The sequence below is a fragment of the Seriola lalandi genome, unplaced genomic scaffold (genome assembly GCF_002814215.2).
Source record: "Seriola lalandi dorsalis isolate HSWRI2012SDOR001 ecotype SW California unplaced genomic scaffold, Sedor1 jcf7180002053387, whole genome shotgun sequence".
Lineage (NCBI taxonomy): Eukaryota > Metazoa > Chordata > Actinopteri > Carangiformes > Carangidae > Seriola > Seriola lalandi.
The window spans coordinates 1,543-27,279 of NW_019523940.1; the positions used below are offsets into that span (position 1 = coordinate 1,543).

Below are 25,737 nucleotides of genomic sequence, written 5' to 3' on the forward strand. Positions count from 1 at the left end.
TGACCTTTTATGTCTTTTTATACTATGATGTTTTTATGCCTTAGTATACTATGACTTATGACATACGTGTCCCTATATCAGGAATGATGTTACCGTATTATTTGCGTATGGGCCTTCCAGAATTTAAATTCAGGTCTTATATGTTAATAAAGTGTTTGGTTGACGGCATTAAAATGCCAATCCCTTTGTTAGGTAGGGGTGGTGGGGTTTTTACGTACCTACCAATGTTCAGACCAAACCTACGCCCTTGAAGCAGCTACATATTAATCTGTGTGAACAAGATTAAATCACAACCAAACCTGACTGCAGAGTGTGGATGTGTCCTGGGAGTGACAAACTCAAGTGCCTTTATGTACATGCATGTTCTACATTAGAAAATAGGCTTCAAACAGTTAGTCACCGTGGTGCAGTGCAGAGCTCTTTGAGGCAGGGGAAGGAGTGAACAGTCTTGCGCCGTTCCTTCTTCTCTCTGCGGACTCTCAGCTCCTCCAGAGTTCGCAACTCCTCAACCCGAGCTGTCAGACTGTCCACCTGACCCTGCAAAGTCTCCATGGTGCCCGTCAATCTGTTCACAAACACACACACAAATGTTTGTACTTGTGCTTGTTATGTCATTAATGACTCAATTCTCTTTTGTCTCAAGATACCATCCTCCTACAGCAGCAATGAGTCACTGTTACTTAACAGAGAATGTGAAGGAGCACATTTAGAAAGAACAAAGGCAGCCACTGAAAAATATTTTTAGCCTTTGGTCCAGTATTTTGATCTGCAAGGAACTTTAATCCCTGATTATGATTATGAAATTGCTAAAGACAGCAAACGTTTTACAAGTGCTTTATAGCTGCAGTGGTGGAAGGTTATCACACAGTTGTTTTATCATGAACAAAAATGTAGAAAAATAAAGAAATTACACAGCGACTTCTTGACTATTGGAGTACTATCGTTTGGTTTATGTTTCTTTGGCTTTCAAAACGTCCCTTTAAAGACTTATGTGATATAATGACAATAATCTCCTTGTCAAAAACGTGTTTTTCCACAGTGGAGAGCAGAAAATGATGAAGACAACAGTCTCAGTGTGGATCACCTGTCTATTTTCTGCTGCGAAGCCTTGCTCTCCAGTACCAGTTTCTCATTGGTGATCTCCAGCTCTCTGGCAGTCACATCCAGCTGCTCATACACCTTTGCGTGCTGCTCGTTCATCTCCCTCAACATTTCCAACTGCTTGGACAGGTACTGAAAGGGAAACAGGTTTAACATTAAAGTGCTTTGATGAGTGACTTAATACAGCTTCAGCAGTGATTTCTAACCAGGTGGTACATTGGATTAAAATATATATTCATGTTCTCAGTCAGCTGTGACACCTGGACATGACATGTTGAAATAAAGAATGCATGAAAACTAACATCTGTGAGCAGATATGAGAGTATGAAATAACTAAAGGGCTAACTGGCGTGACACATAAATAATGGCTACTGTAAATGTGACAGATAAATGGTTGAAACATTCAGCTTCCATTCGATATATTATTGGTACAAATGCAAACTTGACACACTGACAGCTCAATACATAATTTTATATTAATAATAGTTGAACAACAACCAGTTTCAAATCAATTTAAAAGGAACTTGAGTTCATGTGACAGGGCAGGAACCACTGATCAGTGTAAATGTAATGAAATCTAGTTCTTGTTTCTCTGGGGGTTGAATGTACTTAGTATAAGTCACTTTGGACAAAAGAGTTTCCCAAAAAAATTTAATATGATGTAAATTAGTCTGTTCAGCTGTAAGGTAAATCTACAGATATTGACATATATTTTCAGAGGAATGTATAACAGACATTTGCACTTTCCTGCATCATACAGTAGATTCATGTCAGTATCAGATTCTAGTGAGTTTTTGTTTCATGTGATCCCTTCAGAGTTGTGTTGCTGAGCACACTCATCCTCAGCAACACTTCTGACTAATAATGAGTCTTAAAGCTGTGAAGAGGTGACAGTTTCAGTAATTCCGCATATCATTTCATGTTCACAGAGCAAACACTTCTGGTACTCTCTTCTGTGAGTTCCAGATTTTACGATAATTAGCTTGGCACAAAATCAAGAGCGGCCAGTTGATGCCAGGTATTTCTTGTGTAGGATGTGCATGAAATCTGTTTGGATAGCACTGACTTGGGCATGCACGAGACAAAAGGTGAGACAAGCATACCTCTATCTCTTGCACTTGGTCCTCGTTGTTGATGTACATCTGTTGGAGGGAGTCCTCCAGCTCCTTGTTGCGTTCCAGCAGAGTCTTGCCGAGCTCCGCTGCCAAGTGCAGGTCTGAAAGAAGCCGAGACAGAAGGACAGACATCATCAGCAGGAAACAGTGAGAGTGAAGGGGGACAAGATGAACATTTGGTGCTTTTGAAAATCTGCACTCACTGACATCCACCCTGGACATGAATACAGTGTTTTATCACCACAGTGTGTGGCGTGAGCAGTGACAGGAACACACACACATGCATCATTGTAAGTGTAAAGCACCAGGGACTAGATATTTCCATTTCACGTTTGTTAGATTAGATATTAGATATATTTTACTTTTGGTGCATGTGTTATGTTTCCATGTAAACTATCATACATGCCTGAGTGGCGTAGCAAACCCTCGGTTTTATCTGATAAATGTAACAAGCTTCATTAGCTCACACTGTGCATGCGTGCATTGCTACATTTGACTCCAATACTGCAGAGGGAGGCAGGGACATGCTGTAATTTCCTGTTTCAACAATGCAGAACTGATAACAGAACACTGGCCTGAGCTTCTGAGTGATAATGAGCTGAGTGAGTGTGTGTTTGAGTCGAAAGCAGAGAGAGCCTTCACCCCCAGGTCCAGTTCAGTCACAGCACTGTTTCTGTTCCGGAGGGCCGTCACATGCAGAGTCTTAGTTACGTAATTTCTGAATTATGCGCACGGATAAGAAGCTATGTTGAGGAAATATCAATCACCAGGCACCTATGAACACAAAAAAGGCCGTCACATCTGTTCAAAGCGCACTGTTATGACCTTAAAGACAGTCATGGCCTCTTTACATAGGTGTGTATATGACTGTGTTCATATGCTCATGTGTATTTGCTTTCTGCACATGCATCTCTACAATGCTCTCTGATGTGTGACTCTCACGTTCAATCACAGGCCCTCCTCAGATGAAGCTGCAACACAAACATGACATCACCACGCCACGCCATCTGCCCACATGTACTTCATATGTTTGCGATATCATAATGAACACAGGGGTCACTAAACAGCAGAGCTAGGAAGAGAGAAGTTACATAACAGCAGCATCATTTCTGGGGCGAAATGATGCCTGACTATGAATGTATGCAGAATGACGTTTGTTTGGAGCGGTGAGCGCTGACGGCACAAATTCTGCCTCCAATCTGACCCCAAAGCCTGCAATCTTTGATCCCTACTAAGGAGGTCTTGTCTGAGGCTTCCTAATCAGATCAACCAGAGGCTTAATGACTTCAGGCTCATTGCTGAATAATGCTGAGATGAGATACAGATAGCATGGCAACACACACACACACACACACACATACACAGAAATATCCACCTGCCTCTCTTCTCTCTCTCTATGTACAAAGCGATGATGAGACACAAAGCTGCTTTAGTTCTCTGGGTCAGCAGGTACTCAGGAGATGGGGTGATGCTGAGGCCGGCGCTACAGGAGGACACACACATCTCATCTCTACTCTGCGCTGCCCATGAAAGTGCATCCATTTAAGTCATTACTGAGAGAGCTGATAACACTCTGTATCACATTTCACATTAGCAAAAAGGCAACAATTGCAAACACAATAATTATGATAAACTCTGCTTTTGCCTCACATGTTTATTTAAGGTTAAGGGCTTGACAGCAGGCCTGTCTCGAGGTGCTTCTAAAAAATAATAGTCACAAACCAATCACCGTCCACCCTGTTATAGTCAAATCTTTCACATGAACAAGTGAACATGAGGGCTGGGGCCTGTTCCACTGTTGTGGCTCTTGCCGAGTCTTTTCTTTGTTCAAAAACTTCCACGTCTACAAAATTGGGGAAATGTTCTGCATTCTTCTTCCCACAATGGCCGGCTTGTTTTGACCTTTGGTAGGCACACACACGCACACCCTACATGTCACTACCTCCCCACAGATAATCTCTATTTTCACATCTTCTTTGTCATCCATCCAGACCCACAAACTCAGCAGAGTGAACATAAAGTGTTTGATAGATTTGAAGGGAAAAAAAAAAAAAAGAAAGAGAGAGGATAAAGCGAGAGGAGAGGAGTGCTAGGATATTAGAGATGTGGCCCGGCAGGGAAGGAATTGAATCAGAGGCAAGAGTCACTCAGTCAGACTATTCTGGGAAACATCACTGACATGATGAAAATAAGTGGCAGGAGAGGAGAGCAGAGATGGAGGGCAGGCAGCTCCAGGCTCAGTGGATAGACAGAGACTGACAGATACGTGGGTTTACAGTTATCATAGTGCGAGCACTTGTGCATGAAATGTGTTTTTACAAATGGATGTAACCTCCTCCCTTCTTTCCATCCAACCCCTCCTGCATGAATCCATTTACCCAAAATCCAATCCAGGGAGCCAGGGATATTGTGGAAGGGGCATTGTTACACCCTTTGCTCGCGCCACACAAACCTGAGACAGGAGAAATGATGCCTCACCTTGCTCCAGATCCCGCTGGTCGTACCACGGCTCCTCTTCCTCAGTGACAAACTCCTCCATCCTGCCCGCGCGTAGCATCGATGCTGATGAACTTCTCCTCCTCACCGGCGATGTGATCTACTAATTCACAAACGGCTTGCCCGGAAGTGACAACAAACAACAGCGGTGCTGCCTCCCCAAGTGTGTAACCCTTTGAGACAATTACCTAAGGAGAAAATCCCGGCAGCGCACCTGCTTCTGGATCCATCTGCAGATATGAGAGAGACCGAGCGAGCGGAGCTGCAGCCATGAAATGAACTGGACTGAGCCGCAGCTGCTAAAGAGGACCACAGTGCTTCTTCTGTTTGTCTCACCCGTCTTTGATGTGCAGCAGGGCCTTACAGACACAGGCTGGCAGCCCGGCTTCACCGCTCTGTGGCCGAGCGCTGCCGCTGCTGCTGCGTTCAAGCACTGTCGGAAATTCTGCGAGAGATGTGGGCGCCTTAACTCTTTATGCTGCTGCTAGAGCACTGCCTTTTGCCTCTTGTCTTATAACTGATATCTGAGACACCTGAACACTGGTTTGACTCCATCATCACTCGTTGGTGAAGCTCACTGACTTAAAATCATGCGTTTATTTATTTAATGTCATGTCTGTCCTTCTCTGTAATACTGTAGTCCTGCTTGACCCCAGATATGCTCTGTGGTAATTAAACATTTTGGTTTAGTAATATGAAACATTAAGCAAAAAAATAGATTTTGTCTCGAGGGCCTTCCTCAATATTACATAATTATGCAGGACACCCCTATCATTTAAGTTGATACTGTTTTAGTGGTCCATATTCAGAAAGAAAGACATTTTCTAACAATTTAGTGGACCTAAGCACAAAATAATCGGTAATTACAAGCTGAAAAAAGATACATTCTATCTTGAAAGGTTTCTTTTTTCACAAAATAGGGGTTCAATAGCTGATTTCATCTCCCGTGAGTACCTTTTGGCCATTTGGATTTCCTCTGCCAAAGGTGGGACATCAAAAACTAGACTGCATTTAGTTTTAAAATGTGTCTCTAACACCACAAACACTAGTGCCAATCTTTTTCTCAGTGAATATAATCATCTAAAATAATTTACAACCCTTCTACTTAATTGTCTGAATGAAAATACATCAGAAGTCGGAAATTACATGGAGCGCCTGAAGTTAGCACTTATGGAGGTGACGTCACCCTTTATTTGACACATAGACTGTATTTGACATCGTCCCTGGCACCGACGTCTCCTCCCTCCCTCTCTCCCTCTCCATCCCATCCAGAGCGCCAATAAGTTTGATTGTCCAACAGAAGACATGAGCAGTTATTAATCAAGACACAATAAGGGACGTCTCACACTGTTTGTCTGTTCCTGTTCAGCATGGTCTTTATTGTAAACATTTAGGAGCAAAGAGTAGACAAACTATGGCTGTTCAGACTCTATACAGTCAAGTCTCTGTGTCCATCAGTGCCTCAAGTACTCTTTGGGTTTTCCTCCTGTCTTGAGACAGAAGCTATGGCCTCTCACAGTCCTGACAGGCACTATAACATAAAGAGCATTTCCCTCATTGGAAACAATATAGCTAACAAAGACAAAAAAAAACATCCTTCAGCACACATTATCCTCTTGCTAAAGCTGAGAGACAACCTATGACAAATCTGAACTTAGTATATAAGTAAAAGAAAATACATGTCAGTTTTTCATCATACAGTATGTGTCATTTATGTCCATTTGCTTCCTGCTCTCTGTTCTGTAGTCCAGCAGGCAAAGAAAAAATATGTAGCAGCAATAAAAACATAGCACTGGTTTATGTCAAACATTCATACATTGTTCCAGTGTTTTTGTATGCTTTATCCCCATTTACTTCAAAGTATGTATACTTCACATTTGAGTCAACCACTGGCACAATGTTTTTCTAGCCAATGATGGTGGTAAGGCTCTATGGATGGAAGTCAGTTGTTCTTTCGGCTGGTCCACCACTTTGGTCCAGATTGAAATACCTCAACAACTATTTGGTAGATTGTCATGTAGTTTGGTTCAGACATTCATGGTCCCCAGAGGATAAACCATCAAAACTTTCCAGCTCTGTATGAAAATCAACTTGCAGAGACTTGAAACATGCTTTACTGCAGGTATAAGTGCAGGTGGAAAAAGAGAAGAATGCAGTACCACAAAAGTCCCATACAGCATTCTTATATTGTGATATGAAGTCTGATTGCTGCCTGCAGAGGAGTGATGTAAAACTGTATGCTTCGGTCAGCAGAAATTTGAAATGTACACAATTTTCAGATAATGGGGTGAAACATAAAGAACACTTGTCATGTTAGTGCTACCACCGCTCTCGCAGGCTTTAACAGTCAATATTTTATTGCTCGATTATTGACATAAACTACCGTAGCAGCAACCCGCCTGGAAAAAAGCAGAACTCTAGCAGCAAATCAACCATAAACCTGGTCGGCAGGCGTCAGTGACGAAGCCTGAGATTACTGAAACAAGAGGCACTGACAAAGAGGAAGTGCTTGGCCCTAAAAATGGCTACGTTTCCCTTCGCGTCATTCCTTGTTCTCTGTGGTTTTACAGCTGTGTGGTCTTTTAAGGTGCTTCCAGTCCGCCTCGCTCTCGCAGCGCTGGACTCTGCTGAAGAACTTCTTAATGAGAGCTTTGGCTTCTGCTTTAACTGTGGACACAGATACAAGAGTCAGAAAACAGTCCATTGTTTGTAGCTGTGCAAATCTGGGATGTTGTTTATTATTTTTAATGATGTATCCCCTGCTTACCTTGGCCTTTTCCCCGACTCCTTCCTTCAGCAAGAAGGTGAGACAAGTAGCGAGCAAAGGACTTGAACAGCTCCTACAACCACAGAAAGCAACCGCTGAGAATTCATCAGCAAACAAGTCAAGCCCGTCTTTTCATTTCACCTTGCTGCTTCTCTGCAAATATGAAATGATAATTGCCTCTCTCACCTTGGTGGCAAACTTCCCCTGAGTGTAAAAAGGGTCCAGGTAGCGGACCACAATGTCGGCCGCTTCCTTCAGCGTCACCGGCTTCGGTGGCTCGTTCACCGGGTGCAGGGCCCTCTCCTGTACGTTAGGATTGAAGGTTACTCTTCTGGTGCTGCCATTGGTGGGGCGGCTGCGCTTCGCTGGAGGAGACGACTCTCTGTTGGCTTTCATATCATCTGTCAGCTGGAAATATACAGTATGTATCATCATAAGTTACTGAGCAGGAAATAAATCTTACGACTGGAGAGGAAACAGACACCTACCCCTTGTATTAGAGCAGGTTTAGCTTCTTCTTCTGGTTTGTTTTGTCTGTGAGGGGGAAAAACAAAGATGATGAAAGAGGACTTTTCCAGCAAAGTTGTCATAAAATGGCTGAAATCACTCTGCGGCAGACCTTATATCATCTTCCGATGTGTCTTGAACCTGCTTCAGCTCTGAAGTCTCTGTTTTATACGTTTCCTCCTCCTTGTCATCAATTATAACTATTACTTCTTTTTTTATTTCTTCTTGCATCACATCCTGAGTCTCTGATTCCACAGGACTGCTCTCTGCAGCGTCCACAGTGACAGGTGAGTGTTCCTGCTGGCAGGTGAATTCTTCAGGAATCACAGTGGTAGTTTGAGGTAACGTAGTATTAAGTCCCCCCGGCTCCTCCTGGCTTTCTTCTGTTGTTTGTTTCCTTGCAAAGTACTGGGAAATGTTGCGGGTACTTTTTGCCGCTTCCGCCAGCTTCTGCTGCTTCTTGCTCATGGCTTTGCCCCCCTTTGTCGGGCTGTTCATGGAGGCAGCGACTGCATTTGCTCTGGCTCTGATAGACGATGTTACAGCCGAAGATGTATCTGTGTTCATCTCTTTTATTCTCACCTTGACAGATGACTCTCGAGAGCCTCCTGAGCTGTCATTGTAAAACCCACCACTCTCTGACCATTTGTTAGAAGCAGTGTCCAACATGGAGGACTTCAGCAGATCCTTGGCAGTCTGGAAGGGGTTGGAAGAGCCCCTCTGGCCTGCCCCTACCCTCTTACGCTTCAGCTGGAGGAATAATGATAAAACAGATACATGTTTATATCAGAAAGTTAGTCTGCAGCCACAAGAACCCACACTAATTGCTTCTAAACTAGCTGAAGAAAGTTTCTACTAAAGTGATCTTACTGAGTAGACTTCAGATGCAGATGTGAACCCCTGCATCTCCTCAGAAAAGGATGAAAAAGAGGAGGAGGAGGATGCTTCCCCTTTGAGTTTCGACTCAATTTCTCTGGATTCACTGCTGCTGGTAGTCTTGTCACCTTCTCCTCTTTCTCCTCCAGCTGAGGGAGTTGCGCCTTTCTTCAGCTCTGACACCTTCAGAATAAGAGATTTGTCAAGGCATATATTTTCCTTACATGAACAGCAGAACAGTCAGGAGTTACCTTCTTTAGTACGGCTGCTTTGTACAAGTTGGACGACTTGCTGTTCTTGAAGACCTCGTGTTCGAGATCCACCGCCATGGACGGAGTGTCACAGCTGAGAGGTGGAGAGGAGATGAAGACCAAGTCAGGTGTCAATTAATTTTCTTAAGAAAATGAACTATGTATAAAAATGATTCTTGGAGCATGTATCTGCACAATTACTTGAATGTGTCTTCTGCCCCCTGGTGGCCATGTAACGCCTCTTCCAAGAGGTACAGGCAGTGCTCTCTGGCCTGAAATATAAAGTTAATTAACAACTGAATAATTAAAAAAAAAAAAAAAAAACAGTGATAAGATAGAATGGTGTGTAAATAAAGGCTGTAGGTGGTAATAGCAGAAGAATTATAATAATTCAATCAATTACAAAGACATTTGAGTGGGTGATATGTTTGCACACAGTTCAACACCAAAGCAAAAAGGAGCAAAAATGGCTAAACTTTGTGGACATATGAGTTCAGATATGCTCTTTAATTACATCAATTATGTTTCAGTAGAACAGAAAATATCCACATTTCAGATGCTGAAGCTTCCCACTTCTACTGTGCAAAATGACATCGCTTGTAATACATAGGTGGGCCACAGGGGCAGTATTTTATTTTCATCTGCTGCAGTCTCCTTTTCTAAGCTGTAGAAGTGCTGTATATTTACAGCGGTGGGGTTGTATTGCTCAGTTGCAATGTCTCCCTTCACATCTCGCGACACATGAGTCACTGAATTCCTATAGACTTGTTAATGAATGGAGAAGGTATGAGGAATGTGTTTGTGGCATTCAAGTACCCCATTGTACCTTTACAGTGAGCCTGGGGATCCTCTGGCTGCTGGCGTCTTTGAGTAGGCAGGCAGCATCTGCACAGAGGGACACATTGCTTATATGACCGTACACATTGGCCAAAGTATTCATTTATAATGATTTGCTTTCTTTATTTATATTACCTGGGGGAACAAAGTCCTCCCTCTGACCTTCAGTTCCCTAAAGACACACGAGCACAGACAGGAGTCAGTAGCTAGTTCTAGATATTCTACTAAATGAAAGAAACTTCCAATCGAACAGTGCACTTCTGGTATGGTGATGTATTATTTTAGAGAAGTGAAACTGGCACACTTCCTCCATCTCTGCAGCATAACTGCTCAACTCCTGATGAGATTTATAATTAACATCACCCTGAACCTCTCTGCCAAATGAGCGCATTTAAATTTAAATGTATCTTTTGAATTTGAAAAAGACCCCGTGTCAGCTTGACAGTGACTTTAAGAGTAAATTACTCTTGTTTCTAATTGTGACACAGCAGAAATAAGTATTAAAATGTCCATAGAGTATTCCTCACCCACCGCTCCATCTGTCTATCCATATGTTCAGTATGGTTCAGTCATACTTTATTCAAGACATGACTACTGCATATACTGCCATCTTTCAAGCCTGTAAGGGGTGGGTATTTATATATTATGGACGTAACCTGGTAATTCTCTTCAATGTCATTAAAGGTCCCGTATTTTTCACTTTTCCTGTGTTTTATTTGAAGTGTTGATCCATAAGAAGACATACTTGTGGTTTTAAGTACCAAAAACCATCTCAGGTGTAGTTTTACATCTCCTCTCTCAGGCTTCTCTCAGAAGCTCAAACAACAACAGGTCAGTGAGCCATTCACAAGAGAGGCTCTGAGCCTCTTTTGCTTGGGGAATGGCTGAGAGCAGTGACTGCTTTGTTGTGACATCACAAAGTTACAGAAGTCCTGACGGCTCGTTTTAAGTCACAGTTTCTGAATACAGGTGGTGTGTATTTCTCTGTGGACTGAGCTCTTTGATACAAAGAAGACATGGAATTCTCACTTAATACAATATGGGCCCTAATATATTTATATGTAGTTCTTAGCGGTGAAGTGACAATGGTTTCATTAATTTCCATTACAATCATTACTTCTTTGTTGTTTAAATTCTGTTTCTACTACTATACAATTATGATGACATTCCTGTTTTCATTTCTGCTGTGTTGAAAAGTGGCCAACTTCCACTTGGACCTGCTGAGGAATAGTTTTTCTACAGTGTTGTGCCAGTTCCACTGAACATGTGGGAGCGATTTGCTACAAGCCTCACTTAACAGGGGCCCCAACAACCCCCGTCTTTCTGCTGCCCACAGCTGGCGAACACATGTACAGACAAACAATGCAAACAATGTTTGAGTTGTTTTTCTAGCCTGGTTAAGTTTACATTTCTACAAAGGTTTGTGTGTGTTGGTTATATATTATATTATTATATTATGATTCACCTTCCGTAGGTTCATCTGCTGCTTGAAGAGGTCGGAAAACTCCTTTTTCCTCTTTATGACATCTTCATCGCTATTGCCACTATCCCCTTCATCAAACCTACAAGGTGTGACATTAGTTTAATCTACAGGTTCACCATTACTTTATGTTACTTTGAATCCAAACTGAAGAAATATGACATCCATAGTGGGACGAATGAAATCAACATTTCAGAAAATGTCATTAAAGTTTCCTGCCTCTCAAAGCCGTAGCCTTTCTTTCCTCCTCCATAAGCGTCTGACTGGAAACCAAACCGTCCTTTGGGCTCTTTGCTCTGAGCTGCCTCAGTCTTGGTTCTGAGGACAGCCGATTTCTCCAGCTGGGCACGTACAGCTTTAGGGTTACGACAGTAGTCGCAGGCGCCGGCACAGTTTGGCGCCTTGTCACCAAAGAACTTGGAGATGATAGCATGACGACAACTGTTGGGTAGATGAGACAAACTGAGTATTACAAACTAAATACATGTAAGGACAGGAAGGTGACATTGCTCCTGCATGTTAGAATAAATTAGCAAAACAGATGCAAGACATTGTGAAGCTATCTACATGATAGAGTTTGTACTTAAATGGTCAAGACAAATGATGTTTTTGTGCACACAGCAAGCACCTCTCCATCATACACAAGTAGTTTGGTGAGGCTATCTGGTGCATGACTGATCTATTAGATGTTGTGTAACCATCACACACTGACCGCAATCAATGTTTCTATTATGAAATAAGCCAAACACGGCTCCCTCTTCACATGGCATAAAAAATACAGCTGCCTGGCAATCAGAGATAGACATTGCTAATAGACAGGGCAATTAGCCTCTATACTGATATAAAGAATGCATTAGAGCAAATTAAATCTTAATTTGGGAGGTGATTTTCTGTCTTATTTTCCTACACATTAAGGTTTTTTTTGGACACACAACCTATTCATTTCTAACAAGAGCTCACCTTGTTCCTGCATGTTATGTGTTTTATTATGATCCCTGCTTTACATGTGATTGTTTCCACTCTTTCTATAAAAAAGCCTCACACTCCTGTATCAGATCGAGTATTATGTAACACCACAACCACACAGAGAGAGAGAGTGTGTTTGGGAAGCAGCTCATTAAACGAGCCACTTCAACAACATACTAACTACCTTGCTGGAAATGGAAACGCTGTCTCCACAACCATGAAAGAGAGAGGAGCAGTCTCACCAAAGGAGGTGGGGAAAGACAGAGAGGCGCACAAAGAGTCTGTGAAGCAACAGTCACTCCCAGGCAGGACCGTCAGAGAGAAAACAGCCTTGGAGGCAGACAAACTAATGTGAGGAGCACAGCAGATAACTACTCTACGTGTGTCACTACCAAAAAAAAAAAAAACAACAACAAAAAGAAGAGAGGAACCCTAAAGACCGAACTAAAGAAAGAGCAGAAGAGATAAAAAGGCTAAAAGGAAGGAAAACTTCAAAAAGGACAACAGAGGAGCACTGACTGGGATTTGTTTTTGTGTGTAGTCTCACTTTACTTTAACTCCAAGTGCAGACTATCATCTGTACCTGAGGCATTATCCCTCCTAACCCTAATCTCAGCCTGACTGCTAATCTTGGGCAGCATCTGAGCACCTTTCCTCCTCTGGATGATTTACAGCAGTCAGACATTCAGCAGGTAACTCCTTCAGGGAAAATGTCATGTTCATCACTGTCTCCTCCTCATCAACTAGTCTGCTTACTTCTGTTTTGTCATCTTTACCAGTTAGTCTGGGTTGGCTTGGCTGAGTGTTTGAAAACAACAAAGACTCTCATAGGTAAGTGCCTCTCACAGTGAGTGTGTCTGTATCTGTTTGTGTGTGTTTGAGAGACAAAGCACCTGAGAAATACTGCAGGCTGGGAAGAATGACAAGAATGCGTTTGAAAATACAGACTTCTTATGTGCAAACACACAGAGAAAATTTAAACTAGTCTTCTTTAAAATAAGGAGAGAACTGTAGTGACAGAGTACTGTCTGAGGGGGTTTTTCACTGTTTAAGTTCATTAAGTTCATTATTAAACCTAACAAAGAGTTACTGTGGAAAAGTCTAAATTGGGGGTCTAAACAAGGTCTAAAATTAACATCCACCAAGCACTGGCTGTGCAGAAATATAATTTATCAATCGGGGTCATCTGCTACAGTCACTTTTATTATGTTGTCTTACAAAAGCCTAACAGAGGGTTAACCTGTTACTTATGCTGAACGCCCTAAACCACCAGCCCCACCCCCTGTATCATTACCCTGACACACACACTCACTTTCAGACAAACACTTGGCTAGAAACATGCTTTACATCAGTTCACCCGAGGCGGTAAAACTCCGGCCTTCCTCTCACTGTAACCCTCCTACTCTCTCTTAAAATCACAAAACCTCAATTAGGTAAAGAAACTGTTAGTCAGCACAACTTCATCATGTTCATGGATAAACAGCAGCAAATTATGTGCTTGTGCCCCTCCCACTAAGGGCGTCAGTGACAAGCAACAGGAAGTTATATCCTGATGACACTAAACACAGGCAAATAAATGAGACTGTGTAAACCAAATTTAAGCTTGACTATCTTCAGTGTAAATACATCCACCCTGTTTCTGCATCGTCACGAGGATGGATGCCAAAGAAGAGACGCTGAACCTCCTGAACAGGATTTGGGTAAAGTTGCAGGGTCTGCCCAGAGCCAACGCTATAGAGGTGGGAGCTTTCTCCATCCTGCTGACCTTCATCTGTGAGTTGCCGCTCTCTGTCATAACTGATTTTTTTTAATTCTTTAAGACTGAGCCAGTCATGATACTGTTGATTTGCTCTCCTGCAGTGGTGGTCCTGTTCATGATAGTGCTGACCTGCGTGACCTGCTGCTGCTGTCGCAAGACCAAGATGAAGGGACCAAACATCTGAGCAAATGTGCTCCACACAAGGAGAATTTCATTTCATTATCATCAGACATCTAAGCACAGGAGATGGTGCACACACAAAAAAATCCCACAAATGCAGGCTTTCGCTGCAGCACCATGAATCCTGTAGAGTCAATGAAAAATCCTACTGAGAGTCATGGTCATGTAATTCATAGGTAAATATTAAAGGTCTATCTCAGTGGAGCCTCATACCGGGTGTGTTCAGGAGCGCTGAAGAGGCCCAACCCTTGAACAACAAAGCACCTGACAAACACAGAGAAGGATGTTCTGACTGGCTGCCAGACACACCTGCCAAAGCTGCCAGATTTTCAGGAGAATCCACATTCCTTGGAGCATCCCTGTGCTCTACAGGGCAACAAAAATGCCTCTGATCTGAGGAAAAGGCAGAGCCAACCCCAATTGCAACTTTAACAGTGCAGACAAAATATGATGTGGGGAATCGTTTAAAGAAACTGAAGAAGACCAACAGCGGGTTACAAAGTTAGACGTGAAGGGAAAATGCCAAATTTGTTTTTTTAATGTTTTTTCTTAGGCTGACCATGTGTCATTCCTAAGGTATTAGAATTGGCAGTCAGACATGGAATTAGGTAAGATCCGCCTAAGAGGGGGAGCTGTAAGTGTTCCTCAGCATATTCTGTACAACATGGCATAAAGACAGAGCAAGTCTGCCCTCCACTGTACACAAACTGAAATAGCATGTACGTGATCAGAGTTGTGTAATGTATAAACCTGCATGTTGTATTTGTGCAAAGGGCAAAGCCATTATGTAATGATGTCATGTTTTGACGTTTCACTTATTGGCCTACTTGCTTTTATTTGTAAGCAATAAACAAAAAGTGACTTGCATGCATGTGAGCACTGATTTCTTCACTCACCCTTCTTGCTCACAGAATGACACCATGGCTTCAAAGTCTGTAATGGCTGCTTTGTCTGTCTCCTTTGCGCAGCCCCGTTTCTCCTATAGACAAGTTGTTCAGAGATGTTGAGATACCTTGACATTAATCTGACTCCTTACATTTAGAGTCCTCTGTTGCTGTGCTGACCTGTCTGCGGGCCACTTCCTTGCGGATGAGGAAAATAATCTGCTCCTTATCTCTCCGGGAGTAGTATGTGCGACACAAGGAGGGCAGTCCATCTCTACCTGCTCGCCCAGACTCTTGGTAGTAACTGGCCAGAGACTTAGCGAGGTTCCAGTGAGCAACAAACCTTCAGGATTAACAGAGACATCAGCACATACAAGCTTAAATACTGTAGCAAATACAAAACAATACAGCAACAAAAACCTCACTGCCTCACCTGACATTGGCCTTGTCTACTCCCATACCAAAGCTGATGGTGGCTACAATAACCAACACCTTCCCCTGCATCCACTCATTCTGGACCTCGGTTCGATCTCCTGCTTTCAGACCTGCAAAACCAGAAGTCAAACACATCAGCCCCAATCCTGATGTTTTCTAATCCTACACATACACATTAGGAGAGAAACACTGCTACCTGCATGATAAGGCTTAGACAAGACTCCAAGTTTGGTCAGCTGGTAAGCCACTGTCTCGCAGCCCTCCCTGGTCCGACAGTAAACAATCCCACAACCCTGTTCACAAATATCAGATAGTGTGAGAAAAACAGCATTCTCAGGGAAAACATTATCAGCCAAAAATTATTCTTCTGCATCAAACTAGAATTTTATGCTGCATAAATACAGAAAAGGGCTCTATACTCAACTGTTAAATATCACAGCTGAGCCGATGTTGGCACTGAGTCCGTTTCATTGTCCCGTTGTAAAATATTCTGCCTTCAGCACATACTGCATCTTTGTCACACCGATTTGAGTTGAATTTGAGAGTTTTTAGGGCTCAAAACTTATCTGAAGTAAGATGTGACATCTGTCACAATTACACACTGGAGATGCCTCAGATTTGACATAAGGATTGATGTTAAAATCCATCATATTAAATTGCTCCTCTTTCAAAGAAAATAGTCACAACAGGCTTCTCTTCAGGATGTCAAGTATGTATCCTGGGATGAAAAGATTCAGAGAGCTGAGAGCTGATTTGACATACAATGTGAACTGTACCGTTATCAAACCTGACTTTCTGCTGTTTTCCACCTCCAATGTTAAATTATTTAATTATTGGTTGCACATGTCACATCTAAGTTTTGCATGTCACTCTCTCATGCTTCATATTTTATTTCAAATTATTCATTCTAGACTGTCATAACTGTCTGTAAACAGATTTTATTTTTTGTTTCATTTCATTCTTTTCTATTATTTATAATCACCTTACTTTTGCTACATTTTTATTGTAGTATTCAGTACTCAGTAGTATTTAGATAGTAATAGTATTGTCCAGAAAATACAGTATCAGTATGTCCTAACAGAGGATTTGTTTCATTTTGCTTGAATCCACGGACTTTAAATGACATAGAGAAAACCTTAGTCCAACCATAGCTATAATTTTTAGATCCTTTTGTTTCTGTCTTTTCAAATGAGCTGTTCCTTTATGTACTGCTCCAACATGTTAATGTTACTGTTTAAAAAATATAACACAGAGACCTCACAGAGTCCAGTCCACTGACCTGTCCATTAGACCCGCTGTCCAGTGCCAGCGCCTGCTTAATAAAGGCATGGAGGTGAACGTAGGGGTTCGGCAGCAGCTCCATGAAGATCACATCATAGTGCAAGTTACTGCGAAAAACAGGTGTAACGAAAGATAGGGGCAAGCGCAGCCTGAGGGACTGAACAATGTCCTCTTGTACATTCTCGGGTGCCGTCGCTGTCAGGGCCAAGCAGGGAACTCCAGGCATGCGAGCACGCAGCTCACCCAGTTTGAGGTAGTCCGGTCTAAAATCGTGGCCCCACTGGGAGACGCAGTGAGCCTCATCCACAGCCAGGTAGGACAGCAGGCCACGGGAGCACAGGCCTGTCAGGCACGGCTGAAACGAGGGAGAGGCCACCATCTCTGGAGTGATATAGAGCAGCTTCAGCTTCGGGCTGCTGCTCTCCAGGTCGGTCAGGATCAGACGGCGCTCGCCTGCTGGGAGCTTGGAGTTGATGGAGCAGGCGGGGATATTCAGATCCTTCAGGTGCTGCACTTGGTCCTGGGAAGAAACACAGGGAGTGAGCAACACATACAGAGGCAAGAAAAGAAGTTAGTGAACCCTTTGGAATGACCTCCATTTGTTTATAAATGTGCCCTAATATATGGTCAGATCTTCATCTTAGTTACAATTATGAACTAACACAAGCTATTTTAACTAATAACATACAAATCATTGTATTGTTCTTACATGTGAAATGACCTCAGAGTAACAACTAAAGGCTTATTTGTTTGTTTGGGGTTATTGGTGCCAAAGGAGGTTCAACCAGTTATCAAATCCAAGGGTTCACTTACTCTTTCCACCAGAACTGTGAATGTTCAATCTGTGTGCTTAATAAGCACACAAAAGAGTATGATGAGTGATTAGGGGCACTGTTTGTCTACATTTGTGTGAGGATAAAGATTGGATCACATTTAATGACAAATCGATGCAGAAAACCAGGTCATTCCAAAGGGGTCACACACAATCTGGCAGGTGTCTGAAAGGTTTGCAGGACAGCCAGGGATAGAGACTGACCTGAATGAGGGCGATGAGCGGGGATATAACCAGAGTGATACCCTCAGCCAGCACTGCAGGCAGTTGATAACAGAGGGATTTTCCTGCTCCAGTAGGCATGCACACAAACACATCCCTGTCACCTACACACAGACAACAACACCGTGTCAGACATTACTGTCCCCGTGACAACGACAACACTTCCCGTGAGACACAATTCACACTCAGCTTCATGTTATTGAACGTTAATGAAGGTTCCTTGTTGCTGTTAGCCACCTAACGGCAGCTAATTAGCACAGAGCCACAGAGACTGAAACAGCAGTTACATGGACCGCTGACTCACTCACCTCTGAGGACCGCTTTGACAACATCTTCCTGTAGTTTAGACCTGAAGCTGTCGAACCCAAAGTGGGTTTTTAAAGCCTGTTTTAAACTTGTTGTCATCGTCTTTCTCTCATATAACCCTTTCTAACGTCGTCGCACACCGATGACATCATCATATTCTTGCAATATCCTGAAACGGAAAATAAAAGTTGAAAACAAAGAAACAAAAAAAACATGTGTTTAGTGATATCCTAGCATTCATTCATGACGTATATTAAACGTTCTCTTCTTGTTTTATATTTGTATTAATATGCTGAAAACAGGTGCCACAGTTAGAGCTCTCTGATTGGTGCAGCTGGTGCACGACTTTCAGCTGATCACATGCATGTGATCCAGTATGTGGCCAAAAGTACGTGGACATCCCTGTTTTGGGCACCAAAGGTATATATAGATCTCACACTATAGAAATACTCCATTCCAAGCAAGTCCCTTACTCAAGTAAGAATTATCAACAATATGCCCCACATGTAAATATATTTTTCCTATAATATATATTTCATCAGTGTGTTATCAGGCTATTATCGATGCTTCAGCATTAACATGCAAGCAGCATGTTAATGCTGAAACTGGTCAAGGTGAAGCTGATTTTAATACCTTCATACACTGTTGGGTGGTTTAATAGGCTACTGATCATTCAAAAAGGATTGTCATATGATGCATGAATAACAACAACATTTGGGTTGCCAGATTGAATGATCATCAGGGATTACATAATGCAACTGAAGTGATTTTGGCAGAAGAGACAACTTTCAAACAACCATCTGTTCACATGTAATAAGTCACTTTTTGCTTAATGACCAGGAAATCAAAGTGAACCCATTTCATTAGTCTGCTACCTGAGTTAAAAGTGAAGGGAGCCAGAAGACACCTGTCAATATTTTAGAAAAATATTCCACCCAGAATGCTATGGGAGTGTTTTTTTTTTTAAATCCTGTATAATACAACCATGCAGAACAATTACTAAAGCTTACTTAGAAAATAGAGTTCATAAATTACCTCAGTTGCAAGCAGACATTGCTATGCTATCTGAGCTGGAATACTGCTAGCCACAGGTTTTGATGTAATTTAGGAATATAAAACATATACGCACATAAAATAACCCTAGCAGAGACAAGCAAGAGATGAAAGGAGGAATTATTGTGAGCAGAGAGAAACAAGAGAAGATGCTGAGGCAGATAACTGACACCACCTCTTTATTTACCCAAGATAGTGTGAACTAGAAGGGACTGGGTTTGTGTATATACTACATTATCAGTTATATTGCCATATATTTAAGATTCATCTTTTTTGTCTGTTCCACCAAACAAACAGCCCTGCACCAATAAACAGACTAGAATTTAAGACACACATTTGCTTTATTTATTATTCACAGAGTGCATTCTTACTGCAGGATTAATATTGCACAATACAGTACATTAATGCTATAGGCTTTGTTTTAAATGTATGAAAATACATTATGTATGTGAGCAAAGGGAAACATGATAACATGGTAACATGGGTTCAGTTGTTGACAAGAGGCCCATTGAACTGTGTAGTATATTGTCTTATTCTGAGAGGTCCGACCTGTTTTAGTGGACGGACTGTAGCGCAACAGACTCCTTCTACGCGGGCAACATGATAACTCTATAGAGAGAAAGTGGCAGCAACAATCACAGTGAAGCAGTAGCAGCATAGAGCGTGGTCACATACTGGAGCTATTGATGGTCTTTTACATCAGGATCTCTGATTCTGATTACAGTATTACATAACCTGGTTTATTATACTTTAACATGATGTCTACTGGATTTGGAAGGAAGAGGTGACAGAAGGAAGCTCAACCCCAGAGGCAGGATGTGGAGCAGAGACATTGGGTCTTAGCTGCTGGGGACTTGATCACCAGATCCTTGATAATCTCCACTGTACCAAACAAGGGGAACAGCTTCTCAGTGAAGCTCTCATTGTAGGTGTAAATGTGCAAGTGTTTGTCGACGTCATAGAAGGACAGCTGGCCGTGGTCGTAGTCGAGATAGATGCCCACTTTGCGGGGGATGAGGCCCGGCGGCAGGGCAGTGAAGGGCACAGTCAGCGCCTTCAGCTCAGTGCCCCTCTCCAGCCGCAGGGTCAGGTACCCTGTATTGGTGTTCAGCGACTTGAAGCCTTTCCTCAGGGCCGACTCTTTAGCCACGCCCAGCCGCCAGTCCCGCTCACCGACCTCCACCTCCCAGTAGTGGCGGCCAGAGCCGAAGCCCTCCACCCCGACAGCACACCACCAGCCGTCGAAGCGTTGGTGGTAGTTGGGAACATCCTTCCTCTCAAAGCCACAGCGCATCTTCTTCTCGTCACTGGAGATGAGCAGATCTGGGTTGGCTGTGTCCAGATCCAGAGTCACCTCAACTATAGGGACAAGTAACAATCTGAATTACCAAACAGGTTCAGAGGAGATTACGTTGGCTGAAACACTGATAGAATGAATCCTGTACCTGCGGCATCTGAGATCCAGTCCCACACTGCAAAAACAGAAGACTTTCAGAGTAAGAGATGACAGTGAATGCATCAACATAATGATGCAAAGCTAGTTTTACACAATCAAAAAACTGTGTATCTCAGTTTGGAGATATTGGTCATATTACCAGTATTTATGGACTGGAGAGTGGATATTGTGAAGATGAGAATGTTGAAGAAATGAGAGATTGGTTGTACTGAAATTTCCCAGCTCCCAAAACTGTTTTTGATGCAACTTTGTAACTGTAATTACTGTAAATAATTTAATTTTATATTTGTAAACACGAAATTATCTTATCATATCCTAAAATATTTTCTTGTATTAAGGTCTATCACTGTTATAAGCCAGTGATAGAAAATTTTACGTTGCCACTGGATACATCATATACTTGTTTGTTATCTCAGTCTGAGAGAGAGAAAGAAAATAGGGTCAAGAGACAGATAGTGAATCAACAACTGATCTCTCCCGTCAAACAAAATAGAAAAATTAAGCTTCCCCTGCTTCAGCTCAGTCCTTAATGTTCGATCGTTCTCATTAAAATAAAAGTATTCTGAGCAGCATTATTTGGCCTCCGTACTGTTACAGCATTGGGTGCGGGCTGCTTACATTTTTGAGATTTTCAAGTGGGCCATGAGTTGGAAAAGGTTGCCACTGTCCTAAACAAAGGACTGTGGACCAGACAGTAGTCCTGACACATGCAAAAATCTGTACATTGTACAAAATTTTCTCATTGCAAAAAATTAAAAAATGTTTTCAAAAACTTGTGTTTTTTTTTATGTGCATGTAAATTGTAAATCATTTTTTGTTTGCTGTTCACATGGATGTTTGCCTGACCAAGACCCTGCAGGCCAAAATAATGCATCAATTCAAATTTTGGGAGCTGGAATATTTCAGGGTGTGGCGACCTCTCTTTTTCCTGTGTGTGCTCTCTTTTGTCCTGCGCTTGTACCCAGCTGAAGTTGGATGTGCACACACACCCACCTTCTTCGCTACACACCTAATATTGAGCCGTGTGGATGTTCCTATATACTGTACATAAACTGTACAATGCTGTGCAGACTTGTCTAACAGTCTAACTTGAAACCAGTGAGGCAGTTGTATGCAGTGGTTTTAAACATCAAGTTTTCATTATAAATGCTGAGCTAACTAAATGTTACTCACCTGGTTGAGGAACGTAGGATATGGCACCTGAAAGGAGATAGTAACAGATTCATAGGGGTGTGAAATTTTACAAATATACAATAAACTTCAACTTAATTGAGTTTTAATTTACAAACCAATATTCTGAGTCCTCTGCTTCCACATGAGCCACTGCTGCGGGATGGTGTCCTGTGGGAACACACCAAGAGGGCTTCTATTACACCTGAACAATAAATTGATGAAGTGCAGATGTGTGTGTATTCTAACATGGGCTCCTACCTTATCTGGGCGCTGCAGCATTAAAGTCCACATGACCAGCTCCATAGCAGTCAGCAGATTGGGTGCACGGCCCCAACGCCAGGCTGACTGCAGGTCCTCCAGAACCTTTGCCACAGGTTCCCCAGGCCACACACTTTGCTGCAAGATGATCAGTGGGAAAAGAATGTGTCTATTGGGTAAAAACAAATCTGCAGAAATTAGTCCGGTGAACAAGAAACATGTGAACTATGTGAACTTCCCACCTCAGGCTGAGCTCTCACATCCTTGATCCAGTTTAGAATCACATTTTTGGCCTGCATCAGGTCCTGCTCATTAATCAGATCTGGCAGTTTGCCCTCATCCATCTCTGGCCAGCCATCAGTCTGCAGAGGCCTCTTCTGTAGAGAAAAAGATACACATCTTTAGTGACTAAACCTCTATATACCTTAGGCATTGTTAATGTATATCCTGGTCTTTTTTTCACAGATAAGCACCTTGCTCTCCAGCATAGAGGCCCACTGTAGGATGAAAGCCTTGCAGAGAGGAGTTGGCCAGGTGTCATCCTGGTTCCAGATGTGCTCCAGGACTGCTGACCTCTGCAGAGAGAAAACAGGTAGGGAGAAAATAAAATATAATAGAATCTTCATCATCATTATTTCTGATGATAAGGTCACTATGACTCGATTGGTGAGAGTTTAGGGTCCTTTTTTACCAGATTCAACAAAAAGATGGTTTGTAACTAATATTGTTATTTTTTTTTCATGTCATATCTGATTTCATGATTGAATTGTTAGCAATATATTATTGTTTTTAACCTCCTCAGTACAGACAAGTCAGTTCTGAAAGTGCTCCAAACAGATGTTTCCAAACAGGTGAATACATTATGTTGTACATGGTGTATTCTCAAGAGGTTGTACCTGACACACTCGGCTGAGGTCTCTAGCCAGATCCACCACAAACAGCTGATCCTCATCCAGAGGCTCCCTCTTGTCCTTCTTTGCTCTCTTGTGTGATTCCTGCAGGGAAATAAAAATTAAAAAAAAGGATTTTCTGTGGGAAACTGTTTTTAAAAGGAAAAGTTCTCAGCGAAAAGAAAAGAAAAAGACATTTGGAGGACATAAGTGGTGCTTGACAAGTGCCTTAGAAAGTAATAAGGTCAAATTAGAAAGGAGCTGGTCACTCAGCCTGATCAAAATGCACATCATGGCTCTGTTCCTGTCAGCAGAAATAAAGACACCCTTCCCTTCTAGCCTTTCCGCCTCAATTCATCTCATCAGCAACTCTCTGCATACTGTAGCTGTTTCTAGTTAAAAACAGAACCAGGAGATGAGAAATGCGTGCAGTCACATGGTGTGGTACTACAAAAATGTTGTCATGTCAACTGCCCACTTGAGCGTCAAGGTGACCCAGAAACCATCCTGCCAGGAACAAAACAGGTTTGAACATTAAACACACAATGTTCCTTTTGAGCACACCAAAACATGTTACCTTTATCTTGGCCGTGAAGTTTTTGGCCGGCTCCACCATGAAGTGAAAACACTGCATCATCTTGGCTGGTCTGTAAGAGAGTCCTACAGTGAGAAACACAAATAAATGTGACTTTAGATAATCACATGACTACGTCTTATTTACCAGCAGAAGCTCCGCTATTGTCCTTCATGTGATGAAGTCAAACATCTCAGCTTGTAGTGTACAATAAGGTGGTATTTACCACTGCCACTTCAGAATATGTCAACCATTTCAGGACACGTTTCTGGTGGCACACCTTTAAAATTTGGACTTTATGTGGTTTAGCAGAATGTATAATTAGTTTTGGTCTCTGAGAGGGGACACTGTCTCATCAGACTACAGCATGTCATGTAAATCATTGAACATATGATGAAAAAGTTCACATGGCCATTTAGTGAAAACAATACCTCGGAGGTTGACCACAACAAGTTATTAAGTAGGTGAGGGATGTTGTGTCCCTGGCCTTGGCTGGCATTGCCAAATACATAAATGATCCACTACCTGAGTTAATAAAGTCAAATTATCTCTGGTGCGATATGAGGAATGTGTCCAGGAGGTCACATCAGGGGCAGAGACCAGCAGTGATCATTAACTGGAGCAGGACCAAGCAATAAAAAGCAGACACTGCAAAACGTGACAGGCCCTGCACGCTTCCAGTGCAAAGCCTCGGCTGCAACTCTCTCCCTCCCTCTCTCTCTCTCTCTCTCTCCTTCTGTTTTCTCCTCATTCATTTTTCTTTGTGTCATTCCCTCACTTTCTCGCCATTGCAGAGAAATACACGAGCTCAGTCTGTGTCTGGCTGGCGCTTAAGCAGTGAGGATGACCAGTCTAAACGGGTTCTCGTGACTTAAGGATGATGTGGGTGAATTCACTGGCACAAATAAACCCTATCTGCACATTCATTTCACTAATTCTAAGAAACTAATGGTTATCTGCATTTTATTAAACACAAGCATAAACAGCCCTGGTTGGACTATGAATTAAGTTATTCCGGCTTAATATAAAAAAGGACGCTGTTGCCCCATTGCAGCTCAGTCAAGCTCCACAAAACTGCAACACTCTGATATTTGTATATACAGTGGTTGTTTATGCGGTTCATATATTGTGTTATCATACAATGTATGCAGTAATGCTGATTTAAATTGAGCTGAGGGCTAAAATGTCACATTTGCATATATAAATTGACACAATATTGTAATCGCAAGAAAACAAACCAGAGTATGAAAAAGGAAAGGCTCCGCTAGAAAGAATTTATTGATGTCGTGGGAAAACATGACCATGCAGCTTTTGCAGTCAGAGCGACCCAGTTCGAGGCCAGCTGATGACTGCGCATGAGGTAAACACACACCTGCCGTGTGACTTTGCGGCAAATCTGTGTTGTAGACACAGGTAGACTGCACGTCGAAAACTTATCTGTCTGCAGCTGTGCAAGACACACAATAACACATTTCATACATTTATCCTGATAATGTCATCGTATGTTTCCCTTCAGTGCGTCCTACACAACAATACAAATAACATACGGATGATCGTATTAACGTGCACATGACGCACAGCTTACCTTGGTCCTCAGAGGGCTGGTGGAAAAGTGTAGATCTCCTCTTGGCTCAGAAGCGCACAGACTCCAGGACAGTGTTTTGTCTGTGTGCTGCAGTGTCTGACCTTGTTTACATACCAGAGTGGTCGGGAAGGTTCGGCTTTCTCCGGCAGTGACGAAAGCGACTCTCCAGTGGACAAGGCGCGCCGCCATGTTTGTAAGGTGCATATGTTACGCACACTTAAAGGAAAGATCCGTCTGTAGACACAGAGACTTTTAATGTAATGCAAAGTAACTAAGTGCATTTAGTGTAGTTCTGTTTTTAAGTGCAGTCGTGATGTAATTTCCATTTCCCTGTTACTTTACACTTCTACTCCACCACAACTCAGAGGGAAATATTTTTACTTCAAAGCTTTAGTTAGGCTGCTGGATATTTCAGATAAAGGATTTACATATAAAACATTCAGTTTACAAAAC

The 25,737-nt window shown here is 42.3% G+C and overlaps 3 protein-coding genes and 1 long non-coding RNA gene across 6 annotated transcripts; 1 reads left to right on the forward strand and 3 right to left on the reverse strand.

Moving 5' to 3' along the window:
• Positions 1-400: 400 nt before the first annotated feature.
• On the reverse strand, positions 401-5,147 carry LOC111651091 (cerebellar degeneration-related protein 2-like; the record flags this gene model as incomplete). The annotated part of the gene is made up of 4 exons (XM_023401043.2): positions 4,695-5,147; positions 2,205-2,317; positions 1,085-1,233; positions 401-565 (listed from the first exon to the last, which is right to left on the reverse strand). Coding segments are annotated over exons 1-4 (506 nt in total), but the record flags the coding sequence as incomplete, so codon positions are not given.
• A 915-nt stretch (positions 5,148-6,062) lies between these two features.
• Positions 6,063-18,502, reverse strand: recql5 (RecQ helicase-like 5). The gene is made up of 19 exons (XM_023401035.2): positions 18,298-18,502; positions 17,972-18,093; positions 16,934-17,455; positions 15,851-15,947; positions 15,653-15,764; positions 15,400-15,562; positions 15,232-15,314; positions 11,650-11,871; positions 11,416-11,512; positions 10,086-10,122; positions 9,940-9,998; positions 9,315-9,385; positions 9,114-9,207; positions 8,857-9,045; positions 8,099-8,736; positions 7,968-8,013; positions 7,666-7,887; positions 7,480-7,552; positions 6,063-7,379 (listed from the first exon to the last, which is right to left on the reverse strand). Exons 1-19 carry the CDS (start codon positions 18,392-18,394, stop codon positions 7,255-7,257), a joined length of 3,069 nt encoding a protein of 1,022 aa, XP_023256803.1. The 5' UTR covers positions 18,395-18,502; the 3' UTR covers positions 6,063-7,254.
• Positions 12,542-15,202, forward strand: LOC111651084 (uncharacterized). Of its 2 annotated transcripts, none has more exons than XR_015436903.1 (4): positions 12,542-13,088; positions 13,176-13,227; positions 14,014-14,169; positions 14,257-15,202. It is a non-coding gene; the product is annotated as an uncharacterized LOC111651084 (long non-coding RNA). The 2 variants fall into 2 exon arrangements; XR_002760479.2 differs by having other exon boundaries at positions 12,544-13,088; positions 14,051-14,169.
• A 1,168-nt stretch (positions 18,503-19,670) lies between the features above and the next one.
• Positions 19,671-25,403, reverse strand: LOC111651089 (uncharacterized). Of its 2 annotated transcripts, none has more exons than XM_023401041.2 (10): positions 25,285-25,403; positions 23,703-23,772; positions 23,132-23,230; positions 22,709-22,810; positions 22,478-22,612; positions 22,236-22,373; positions 22,094-22,145; positions 21,978-22,004; positions 20,794-20,820; positions 19,671-20,707 (listed from the first exon to the last, which is right to left on the reverse strand). In XM_023401041.2, exons 2-10 carry the CDS (start codon positions 23,760-23,762, stop codon positions 20,148-20,150), a joined length of 1,200 nt encoding a protein of 399 aa, XP_023256809.1. In that variant the 5' UTR covers positions 23,763-23,772; positions 25,285-25,403; the 3' UTR covers positions 19,671-20,147. The 2 variants fall into 2 exon arrangements, with proteins under 2 accessions (XP_023256809.1, XP_023256808.1); XM_023401040.2 differs by having other exon boundaries at positions 23,703-23,785.
• Positions 25,404-25,737: the final 334 nt, after the last annotated feature.